This window comes from Mus pahari, chromosome 12, assembly GCF_900095145.1.
Source record: "Mus pahari chromosome 12, PAHARI_EIJ_v1.1, whole genome shotgun sequence".
NCBI lineage: Eukaryota > Metazoa > Chordata > Mammalia > Rodentia > Muridae > Mus > Mus pahari.
Window position 1 is genome coordinate 32,820,406 of NC_034601.1, and position 12,519 is coordinate 32,832,924.

Below are 12,519 nucleotides of genomic sequence, written 5' to 3' on the forward strand. Positions count from 1 at the left end.
AAAGGAAAGGAAAGGAAAGGAAAGGAAAAGAAAGAGAGAGAGAGAGAGAGAGAGAGAGAGAGAGAGAGAGAGACTGAGGCTTAAGGTAAAACTGTGACAAAGTTGCAAGACTTGGCAGTTTTAATCCTAGAAACAGACATTTTCTTTTATTCTTCTCTTTGCATTACACATCTCCTTTCGTTTTGCAGAAAAGAAGTCTGCAAGTCCATCCGCCAGCCCGGGTAAGTGCCTGACCTTTCTACAGTGTGTGTGCATCTTAGGGTGGAGACTTTTCATGGAGGAAGCATCTTGTCTTCCACAGGTTCCGCTGAGCTGCCAAGGTCATCTGTGGGTCAGGACTTTTGATCCACATCTGGTCTGAGTACAGCACAGCTCAGTAAAACCACGAAACTGTATTTTTAAGATGTTCCTTTGTTTTGGAGTCCACTGGTCAAAGGATCTGTTTGAGTCTGAATGTTGGCTGTGCTACAGTTTTGCTGACTAGGGACCTCACTGTAAGGACAGCCAGGGAGCCCTCCCTTCAGGGCCTTGTAAGACACGTTCATATCATGGACCCATTGAGATCAGAAGACACAGCTCTTTTTGAAAGAGGATAATTGGGAATGCCTTTATGGAGACTGTCAGAGCCCTCTATTAAAAATATATTAAAATCTCAACATGGTTTAAAGTTCCAGTCCTCACAGTAACCTTGTGGGTCTCACTGTAATTACCTTAAGGTGTAAAGGCTCAGAGAATTAAATCCCTTCCCCTAAATCACACAGCAAGGAAAAGCAGAGTGGGGAAGACACGTATATTTGTTCCCTGGCCCTGTACCCTCTTCACACCCTCTTCATATGCTGTCTTCCAGGAGTTTCCTTTGGCCAGAGCTGTCTCTACCCTGCCTCTCTGCTCCCACAGCAGGCTTGTGACAGCTCCCACAGCAGGACTGAGGCTTGGCCCTTCCTTGGCCTGGTTTACTGTTGATTATAATGAAGGATGGTGGGAGAAAGTTTTGAAAGGCTCAGTCAGTGAGGAGGGAGAAGAGGCAGCAACCCAGCAACATGAACAACTAGAATGTTTTCATTTATTGATGTGTTAATACCTTCAGCTCAGCTCAGAACCAAGAGAGTTTCTTTAATGAATGACTGTCTTTCTCCCTCGTTCCCTAACATTCATGAAAAATCCTTTATTTCTCTTCCTTATTATTTTTTTCTTAAATGACAACTCCTCTGTTTCAAGTTTCAAGTTTCTAAGTTTCTAGTCCAGGGGTCTTCAACCTTCCTATTACTGCCACTATTTAACACAGTTCCTCATGCTGTGGTGACCCTCAACCATAACATTATTTTTGTTGCTACTTCATAGCTGTAACTTTGCTACTGTTATGAATAGTAATGTAAGTATCTTATATGCAGCCCCCAACCTAGGCTTTATATGTGTTTTACACAGGGGAGCATCACTCCTGGGGTAGACACATTTCTGTTCTCCAGTGCAATAATCCTGCCGCCCTGGATGCTTTAAAGACTGAACAGGGTGGCACATGCAGAACTGAATGGCACGAGGCTCTGTACAGGGGGTGCTACTGACCCCAGAGTTCGCCTCCTCACACTCACCTCACATTCCTCTCCTCCCTGCAGTTGTCTGCTATCAAGCTAACCGTGATGAGCTCCGACGGCGCCTCATCCAGTGGCTGGAAGCCGAGATCATTCCAGATGGCTGGTTCTCTAAAGGCAGTAACTACAGTGAGATCCTAAACAAGTACTTTAAGGTAAGCAGAGCCGAGGCCAACCGTGTTCAGTCCCAAGGGAAAGGAGGATGCCATCTTCCCCTTGCATGACTCCCAGGAGACACAGGGCTCCTTAGCGTCCCTGAGTGTGTCCTCTCCACCAGTTACGTTACGGAGCTGTGAAAGGTGCCCTGTGACCTGTTTGACCAGTGGGTTGGCAGCAGTTGACCTTTGGGATCCAACATGAATGTGCTCTTCATTCCCTTAAAACCACCAACATCTCAAGGAACTACCATGGAAAATGTGGCCAGGCTTTCTCCTGCCCAGTGTAACACTTCAAATGCTGGTCGAGAGCACCTTCTGCTATTCCAGACCCACTTCATCCTTCCTGCCCAGCTTGGCATTTCTCCACATCACTAACTTGGCCATTCGCAGTTTCTTCATCTGAGAAGAAGCCAGGAATATGTGGGACTAGAGATATTCCAAATCCTCATAATGTGGCCGTCTACCTATTACCATGTCTACCGTAGAAGAGGCAGTTCCATTGGAGACCCAGACAGATACTGATTTTGAAGGAGGAATGAGTGAGGAACTTGTGTTTGGTAGGGGTTAAGTGCACCACATGCAGAAACCATTGGAAGGAACAGTAAAAGGCACTCTGCTAGTTAGTTGACAAGAACACAAACACACGCCTACAATATTTTCAACACAGAGACACTCCCTGTACTCAGCCACACATTCAGGTACTGCATGTGCACAGGAGCACCAAGCCCCTGCATTTTCCAGATGCACATAATGAGGTCAGTGATTCAGGTACCCACTCCAGTGCCTGATCACAAAGCCTGCTGTCCCAACAACTAGCCAGCCAGAATTCAGAGTAACTTCACACATCCAAGGGACTTCTTGGAAGCTCTTGGGCTCCCCTCCCGAGCCAAGTGTGTTTCATTCCAGCCTAGTCTGTGGATTCCTTAGCTGGCATTATGGATACCCACGGATGAAGAGACGCTGTTTTGGACTGAAGTAAATATTTGACCATTTAAGGCAGTGGTTCTCAACCTTCCTAATGCACGACCCTTTAACACAGTTTCTTGTGTTGTGGTGACCCCAACCATAAAATTATTTTCATTCCTACTGCATAGCTGTAATTTTGCTACTGTTATGAGTTGTAGTGTAAATATCTGTTTACTGGAGGTCTTAGGCAGCCCCAAAGGGGTCACAACCCACAGATTGAGAACGACTGACTTAAGGCATCTCCTGTATTATTAGTTAGACATTTTCTCTACTGTGACACAGATTTAAACTCTGGATTCCTAGTTTTTGATATTACACTGGAGAGAGAAAGCATAGCTCTTCCCACTCTCTGCGTGCAGTCTCTTGGCCATTGCCAAAGCATTGAAGACACTGGCAGGTCTACAGAAAACCTCATCACTTCACTGAGCAGGAGAGTCAGATGGGGGTAGAAGCAATGTAAAGAAGATAATCTGGGGCTGGTCGGCTGCCAAATCTAATGACCTGCACTCGATTCTCAGGAGCCACACGGTGAAAAAGGAAAACCAACTCTTACAAATTGCATGTTATATCATGACACCCCCACTCACACATACATACATACACACACACATACATATAAACATAAACAACAAATAAATGTAATTTTAATTTTTTTAAGAAAATTATTTTTCCCCAAGCCAAATGAGTAGTGCCTGCAAGGCTGAAGTAGTCTCTCTATCCTGTCCTTACAACATGAAGTTATTGGGCACATGACACTATTTCGAAGGGGCCTCTTGGGATCTGGTAACCATTTGTAGATGGCACCTGGCCTCAGGCACTTCTGACACCTACTATTAAATCTGATTGCCAAGTACTCAGGCCACAGGGCTACCCAATACATCTCCATGTCCCCAAGCAGAAACACTCTTGGAGGCTCCTAGCAGCATCCCAGCTTGGCCACTTGGGAAAGCAGCTTTTCTCTGGAGTACTGCACTGAGAAAGCATGCTCACAGCTTACAGACACAAAGTTCCCCTTTCAAGACATCTGAGGGAGATGTCATCCTGCCAGCGCCACCGCTGCCTGTAGGTGAGAGAGATGATATCTCAGAGCCTAGTTCTTTATCCCAGCTGGCTTTCCTCACACCAGATAGTTGAATGGCAAATGGAATCAGAATATGAGTAAGGCCCAAACTGCCTTTCTCCTGCAGACACCATTTCTTTGATGAACATAGAACAGAATCAAAAGGGAAGCTGGTAGGGAGACCTTATACCCCCATGCTAGTCATACTCTGTGGCACTAGATGGGAGACTCTCGGAGCCTGGCTCTGAAACTGGAGCCAGCCTTCCTACCTCCCGACCCCTAACATCATACACCCCATCATTGCCTCAGCTGCTTCATGTGAGTGAGTGCCGGGCTCAACCCACCTCTTCTGAACACTAAATGAACATACAAGGGTGGTTCTCAAGCATGGGTCTCAAAATATTCCTCTTCCTTCCTTTCTGTAGTCATAAAACCAAAAATGGAAATGTTACTGTCTCAGAAATAGAGCTACAGATATGGGCATGCAGAAGAGTCGGGTCTTTGCATCTGGTTAGTTGAGTGAATTATGCTGGATTCTGGCCAGACACTGAAATGCCTCAAGGTTTAATGCTATTTCTAGGCAGGTACCAGATTTATGAGATGAGGCTGCCAAGAGCTGGGATTGCCCCTTAGTTCTAGGCTTACATTCTGGTTCCCTGATAGATGAAGGGTGTACACAAAGCACTGGCTTTTAAGAGCCTGCTATAGTATAAGTACCAGGTCCAGAGCACCCAGTCCATGGCTGTGCAACCACTGGTGAAGTTCTAGGTCCAGATAGCCCAGTCAACAGCTATGAAGCCAGGGAAGAATCATTGCTTTCTCTTCGCTCACTCTTGTCACCAGACAGACGACAGGGTTTGTTCTAGTTGTCCTCGGGAAAGTTCCCTGGTCCTCTGAATGCTCCCTGATCAAGCTGATTGAATTACACACCCTTAATTAATCGAAACCCCACAAGTGAGTTATTGTGAGATTTCCTCAGGGCAAGCATACAGTGAGTGCATAAAGAACACCTGAGATATGTTCCTGAGAATCCGGGCAAGAGTGAGAAGCAGGTTCTAAGCAAAGGCTTGCTGGGTGTTTCATGGATTCCCCTCACTGTATACGCCATGGAAATTTTACAACATGTGACCCGTGGCAGCCATGAGAGGAGAAAAAAAATGGCTGTGTTTTGCCCTTACCTAGGAGTCTAGACAGATTATTTCTTCCAGACTCTCTTCCACAGTGTAAGGAGCCAACTTGAAAGCAACATGGAGATGCTATTCATTAACCAGCACAGCCTTCAGACAGCGTGGGGAAGGAAGGGGTACTGCTGGACCTAGTTAGGAGAGCAGCTACCTCCAACATGGAATTTGATCTAAACCTTCGAATTGATACCTCTTCTTGTTGCTAGGACATAGGCATCTTGAATAGTTGCCAATGGCTGCCATCTTGGTTTAGCATCTTGCTTTAGAGGGATTAATGCTTGACCTCACCACTCCCTGTTCATTTGTGTTCTTGGTCATCTACCTGCACAGTATGGCCTGAGGTCCTGTACACACATCTGCACTGGGGCCCCAAGGAGGCTGATCTTAAAACAACAAGATAGACTTCTGTGAGTCCCCTGGGCTTCACCTCCCAGATTCTAAGTTACTGCTTATAATGCCACACCTTGCTATGTGTTCACTAGGGTGTGAGACAGTGACTTTACCAATCGTCTGAACCCAGGTCTATAGGACAGTGTCAGAGACTGGGCCAGACATCTGTTCAGGCTGCCCTCCTGAGCAGGATCCATACTGAAAGAACCCCTCTCACCATGGCTTCTGTCCAGGCACTTTCACATGCTCATCTGGGAGTAGCACTTCCTAGTTTGGGTACCTAGTGATCTGAGCCATTACTGCTGTGGGTTAGGATAGGGTTGGAGTGTGTTAAGAGTAAGATGAACTGAGGGGTCGGGCCAGAGGGTGCACCAATGAAACTGGGGCTCTCTAAGCACTCCTGAGAGGTCTCATGATCTCTCTCTAGAGCTTTGATAATGGCGACTCTCACCTGGACTCCAGTGAATTCCTGAAATTCGTGGAGCAGAATGAAACAGCCATCAACATCACCACTTATGCGGATCAGGAGAACAACAAACTGCTCAGGTGAGGAGTGGGTGATTGGGCCTATGGCCCCCAGGGAAGGTTACCTGAGAGGGGGCGGGATTTGAGCCCCTTCTACCAACAGTGGTACTGCCAGGGCCAAGGTGAAAGAAACAGAAAAGTGGAGTTTCTGTCCCAGTCTATTCTGTGAACATTTCAAAACTGGAATATCAAGCTACATTGATATCTGATCAAGCAGTTACTGTTTGGGGTCAGAACTCGCAAGGAAAAAGGGATGTAATTTCAGAATAAATTATCAAGGTCATGTCATACCTACATTACTTCTGGGTGTTCTGTTGTTGATCTTCTGAAGATCTAGTTGTTCTACTCCTGGTGTTTACGATGATCCAAGGTGTTCCATGTAGATTTCCCTAATTGTTATGAGTGTATGGTTTTCTTAGTGTTGCCTTAGAAAAATATTAATAAACATAGAAGCTTCTGGTACTAATTCTGAAAGGATTAAACATGGGAAAGGTGCCTCTCTTTTGTTCACAACAAGTTCAGAGTGCAGCTTTTGTGATTCTTCCTAGCCATAGTCCTTGACCTTATGGAAAATAAACTCAGAAAGATTGAATAACTAGTTAAAGGTCATTTGAGTAGAAAATGGCTGAGCCAGGGCCCAAGTCTTAGGCAACAAGGGGGGGATAGAGCTGGGGAGGCTCAATAAAACTTCTGAAAGAACTCTCTAGGGCTGGAGAGATGGCTCAGTGGTTAAGAGCACTGACTGCTCTTTCAGAGGACCTGAGTTCAATTCTCAGCAACCACATGATGGCTGATAGCCATCTGTAAATGGGATCCAATGTCCTCCTCTGGCTTGTCAGCGTCAGCATACTCATATATATTAAATAAACAAATATTTTTTTTAAAAAAAAGAACTCTCTAGAATGGCAACGAGGTGATTCTTGTTTAAGTTTAATGTTCTTTTGTTGGCATAAATATTATTTTGAGGGTTTGCTACACTCCCATGTTGTAAATATATTAAGGGTTTCTACCATATAGTTCCCAAATAAAAGACACAGAGCCTTTAGATTTATAATACGCTAAAAAGAAAAACACTAGAGCTGAGCAGATATCAACCCTCTATGCTATTTTATCTATTTCCCTGTCAAATCCCCAAGATATCACTTGCCATGTTCTGCCCAGGCCACTCCTACTCCAACAGGCCAGCTCTCATGGCCATGTGCTCACCATCCAACTACCCCATGGCTACTTCCTTCCTTCTTCCTCCTCTTCTTTCTCATCTCTCCTCCAACCCCAAGCCTGTGAACCTTTGCTCTACCTCCCTCTCTTCTACCCAGCTCAAGCTGTAGGCATCTTTATTAACCAATCAGGGAAAACTTGGAAGGCAAGGTTTACCCAACAAAAGTAGGTCTACAGGAAGATCTCTTCATGGGGGGGGGGCAACCAGATCTTGGGGGCCAGTGTCATTTGAATACAAGCAGCACCACCAGATGAACCCACTACATTCTTTCAAGTCCTATATTCCTTTTCATGTCATCTGTCATCTCTCTTCTGATGTCATCTCTCTTCTGGAATGGTTGACTTGACAGTCATACTACAGATGACAATCTACACTAGAGGAGGTGGGAGCATTTGTTAACCAAGGTGGACTAAATTATTCACAGGACATTAGTTGTCATTGGGGACACACATGAGCAGCTTAAGTGATCTGGAACGCAGCTTAAGAAGCTGAAGGTTGGGGGTTTGGGATTACTGGGCCACGGTGTGACAGGTCAGGGAGGAGGGAGGTGTTTTCAGTGTACAGTCATCTTGCCTGGGGCGCCAGGTCTCTGTGAGCCTGATGTTTGCTTCCTTTCTTAGGGGGAGAAGCCAAGGCCTTGCTGATGGCATTTCTCCTGTGTTTCGTTTCAGAAGCCTCTGTGTTGATGCCCTCATTGAACTGTCCGATGAGAACGCTGACTGGAAACTCAGCTTCCAAGAGTTCCTCAAGTGTCTCAACCCATCCTTCAACCCTCCTGAGAAGAGTATGTCCGATCTAGAAACCGAGTGTTGTTGGGGATGGAAGATTTGCAGGGAAGGAAAGACTGGTAGAACTCTCCAGAGATAACTGATCTAGCCCCCATCTGTAAAACTGGGCCATCACCTCCGTGATAAGATTGAGGCCATAAACTTATGGGACATTTCCCCATGAGAGACAAGGCCATCCTTGTCTGAGAAGGGGGACATGTAAGTGCCCAGACTGTATCAAAAACACCACCCAGCTCAAATCTCCTGTTTCAACTGTTGCCTTTGTTTGTGGTCTAACAGAGTGTGCCCTGGAGGATGAAACCTATGCAGATGGAGCAGAGGCTGAGGTGGACTGCAACCGCTGTGTCTGTTCCTGTGGACACTGGGTCTGCACAGCAATGACCTGTGACGGTGAGCACTTCTGTGATACTTAGTTCAGAAGGAGGGAGCGCCCAAAGCTCCCTGGGGTGGGGGGCACTGTGTGTAAAGTGCTTGCTCCAGGGGTGTCAGGTATAGCAATCACCCCAGAGGCCTCCAATGAGAGAGAAGGCTGGCACGCAGGATGCATGAGTCCCAGGCACCCTTTCAAGCTTTCTAGATTGTAATCTACCAGAAGAACATATCTTGAGGGCCTGTGAAGGATTTGCCTTTTTTGTTTGGTCATTTGTTTGGGGTTTTTGTTTTGTTTATTTTCACATTTGTTTATTTTATTTTATCGTTGTGCTTGAGAAATATTTGTTAGATGTTGTAGTAATCCACCCTGGGTGTATGGAACGACCTAGAGAACTCTTCAAAAAGCAAACTCTCTGGTACCCAGCTACCTCCCACCCCAATCAATTACATCAAAATTCCAGCAGGTGAAAGCCGGGCCATTTGAATTTATTTTCTCTTTGTTTTGCAGTTCTAGGGGTTTGAGCATGAGGGTGGGGATGTGGTTTGCAGGCTGGGCAAGCACTCTGCCAGTGAACTACATCCAGAGCCAAAAATTATATCTGGGACATTGTGGGAATGGCTGAGAATCGCTACCCCAGAGGAATTTCCTGAGCCAGGACCCCAGTTGACCTTATTGCTTTTCTGTAGGACTAGTATGTCTTGTGGGTGTGCATTAAGGAAAATAGCAGGAACAGAAGCCAAAGAATTAGGATAGATTTCTTGTTTCTATTACCTTGGATGTTGTAACACTCAGAGAAAGGTGGGCAGTTTAACTCTCCCTCCACGGGGTAAATGTTGAGTCTGTTAGGTACTGTCTTCCCTGGCTTAGCACAGCCCCCTTGCACTGAACTTTGATTCTTCTTGCAGGAAAGAATCAGAAGGGGGTCCAGACCCACACAGAGGAGGAGAAGACAAGATTTGTCCAGGAGCTCCAGAAGCACCAGGTGAGTGTGGCAATCACGGTGCCGGTTCAAACCAGACTCTTAACATCACCAAGAAACTGTCTAGTGTCTCAGCAGATGAGGGAAACTCACTTCATTCAACACAGGAGATCCAAGATAATGACACCTCATCTGTCCCCTCAAACTGTGATACAGACCCTTCCCTGAAGGAGTTACTGTGACAGGGGTAGGAGGGGCTGGGGTACCTCTAGAAAACCTTCTCTCAGCCATCACCTGAGAGCTGCTACCAGGAAACAGTTCTTAGCATTTCTATCCTCCAACACGTGGGAGCTGAATGGACTTCTAAGATCAGAGAAACCTCGAGGCAGAGAGGCAGTTGTAGTCAGTGAGACATCAAGCTGTTGTTCGCTGAGAAAGGTTCAGTGCGAGGCAACTGGACATGGAGTACCAACTGTGTGTCATAGAAGCCAGCCATGGTTGTTGGCAGTTTCCTAGCTCGGTTGTTAAGTTGGAAGAGAATTAGCTTGTCATAACATTTACCCCTTTCAAAGACTCAATTTTGGCCAGGTGGTGGTGGCACACACCTTTAACCTCAGCACTCCAGGAGAGAGGAGGGAGAGGCAGGTAGATCTCTGAGTTCGAGGCCAGCCTGCTCTACAGAGTGAGTTCCAGGACAGCCAGGGTTACACAGAGAAACCCTGTCTCAGAGAAAAACCAAAAGTAAATGAATTAATGAAATTAATATTATGCAGTAATACTATATAATAATGAATGAAATTAAATATGCAACTATGCAAATATAAGACTATGAACTACATGAATTAATGAAATTATTATGCAATAATACTATATAATAATGAATGAAATTAAATACGCAGCTATGAGAGACTTTCAGTGTATTCCTAAGTTTGTCAGCTACTCCCCACTGTCTAATTCCAGAGAATCTTAACCTCCCCTGAAACCCCATCACATTAGAAATTGCTCCCCATTTTCCTTGCCCTCATCCCCTGACAGTTGCTAATCTACTTCCTGACTCAGAATTCATATCCCACAGAAGTATTAAAGACAATAGGTTCCAGAGGTGCACTTATCTGGGCCTAACTTGACTATTCGACTGTCCTAGAGTCCTTTGAAGTCGACATCTTAATGTCTTCAACTGTTACATGAGAGCGATACTACATCAGGTATTAGAACAGGGTCTGACACGTCCCTCCAAAGGTGTGCAGATAGCCAATAAGGGCTTAACACCATTAGATGCTAGAAGGGTGCCTGGTCTGGATGCGTCATAGAGAATGGCCCTTTTCTCTCTGATTTCTTCCACTTAGCATAATGTTCTTTGGGTTCATGCTTGTAGCATGAATCTGCTTCCCTCCTCTTTATGTGAGTGCCACTCCATATATGTGATAGTTTGTGTATGTATTCAATACGTGATGCGTATTTAGATGACTTCTGACTCTGATGAACAGTGCTGGTGTGAACATTATTGTACAAGTTCCTGTGTGGACATATGTTTTCACTCCCCCTATATGTTTAGGAATAGAAACTGCCTCACCATAAGATAACTCTGAGTTTAATCCCTAGGGGGTTGCCAGACTGCTTTCCAGACACCATTCACTGTACATCCTCCCCAACAGATCTCCGTGTTCTTTACATCCATGCCAACGTGTGTTACTCCTGTTCTTTATCTCATCCGACCAACTGGATGTGTAGTGGTTTCTCATTGTGTTTCCATTTGCACCCCTCTAACGTCTAGTGGTGTTAAGCCCTTGTTGGCTATCTGTACATCTTTGGAGGAATGGGTCAGGCCCTCTTTTAAGACCTGGTTGAAGGTGTTAAGATTATAGACTTCAAAATATTCTCAAGGACACTAGGAATAGTCAAGTTCAAGCCCGGACAAGTGTGCCTCTGGGGCCCATTGCTTTTACTACATCTGTGGGGTTTGGATTCAGAACACATTCCCTTTAGTACCCTTTTGTCCTTAAAACAATAATATCTGATTCATAAGATGTTCATACAGGGTCAGCTGGTAATCCCATAGACTACCCCTAAAGGACCGTGCCACAAATTGACAGAATCTCATGTTTATCACTCAAGTGTGTACGCAACTAAAATCTAGCATAATCACGTGTCTACTGATGCTGTGGAAGGTCTGGGGACCTGGATAAACACAATCAACCTTTAATGTCTTTTTTAATGATTATATCTCTTATACCTCAAAGGGCACAGCCGAAAAGACCAAGAAGGTGAACACCAAAGAGATCTAAGAAGAGGCACCGAGCACCGCGTCCTCTTCGGCGCCGAGCCCAGTACACACAGAGTCTGCAGCAATCACCAAATCACCAGTATTTGCTTGTATGGCAGCGAATCTTATTTTTGTTTGTTTCGCAGTAAAGGAAATGAGGGTGGCCAGCTAGCGAGGGAAGGCCACAACCTTCAGCTCTAGGAATGCTTTAAGAGAAACTAAAGGACACCTTGGGACGGGAGGCGAGTAAGGAACCAGCATTGGGGTGGCAGAGGAGCAGAAGCAGGTCTGAATGAAGCCTTCCTGGGGTCACAGCAGCTGCGAGGAGATTACAGGAAAAGCGTGGAAAGTCAGGGGGCCACTGAACTGGCCCTGCTGGAGGAAGTGTGGGGAGGAACCCTGCCGCTTTGACCCTTGTCACCACTGTCAGCATGACAGACCTGCAGCAAGTCTGCTTCTCCTTTTGGTCCCAACAGTCACCTGAATACACAGCCGTCCCACTAGTTACCTGTGTCCCTCAGACTTGGGTGGAGTTTCCTGGAGGATATGTTTAAATGACGCAGACACTCATGTACTTCAAACGCCATGGAGACCTAACCAAAATTTTAAAATACATTTTTCTTTTCTTTCTTTTTTTTTTTTTTTTTTTACCAAAGGTGCTATTTCTCTGTAAAAGACTTTTTTTTCCAAGCTGACTTCATTCCTCAGTTATTACCGTTATATTATTGTTGTTTTTTAATATTTCATTTTTTGACTAGATATTAAGCTTTTGTAATTATTTTTTCATTAGTCCTACTATTTCAGAAGTGAAGGTGAAGGGGGTTTGGGCATTTTTCCAGGTACAGGGAACTCTGTAACACAAACAGCCCCTTACCCTGCCACATCTTAGATCGGATGCAGTCCGGAGCTACCGCGCCCCCACCCAGAGCTTCTAGAAGATCAGCTACATGCCACGAAGCACAAGAGATCCCTCAGACAGAAGCCATAGGACAAAGCATCTTCATAGACAGTTGTTGAGATCCAAACAGTTAATTTGCTTTTGTTTCTTGTAAGAAGTTCCAAGGATGGAAGCGCAGGCTGTCCCT

General features: G+C 45.4%; 1 protein-coding gene across 1 annotated transcript in view; it reads left to right on the top strand.

Moving 5' to 3' along the window:
- Window positions 1-11,628, top strand: part of Fstl1 (follistatin like 1) — a 50,831-nt gene extending 39,203 nt beyond the window's left edge. Inside the window, exons 5-11 of the mRNA XM_021209599.2 lie at window positions 189-221; window positions 1,614-1,744; window positions 5,775-5,893; window positions 7,763-7,875; window positions 8,159-8,269; window positions 9,158-9,234; window positions 11,412-11,628. Coding sequence (XP_021065258.1) covers window positions 189-221; window positions 1,614-1,744; window positions 5,775-5,893; window positions 7,763-7,875; window positions 8,159-8,269; window positions 9,158-9,234; window positions 11,412-11,456 — 629 coding nt within the window. The 3' untranslated portion in view covers window positions 11,457-11,628. The remainder of the gene's footprint in view (window positions 1-188; window positions 222-1,613; window positions 1,745-5,774; window positions 5,894-7,762; window positions 7,876-8,158; window positions 8,270-9,157; window positions 9,235-11,411) is intronic.
- The last annotated feature ends 891 nt before the right edge of the window (window positions 11,629-12,519 follow it).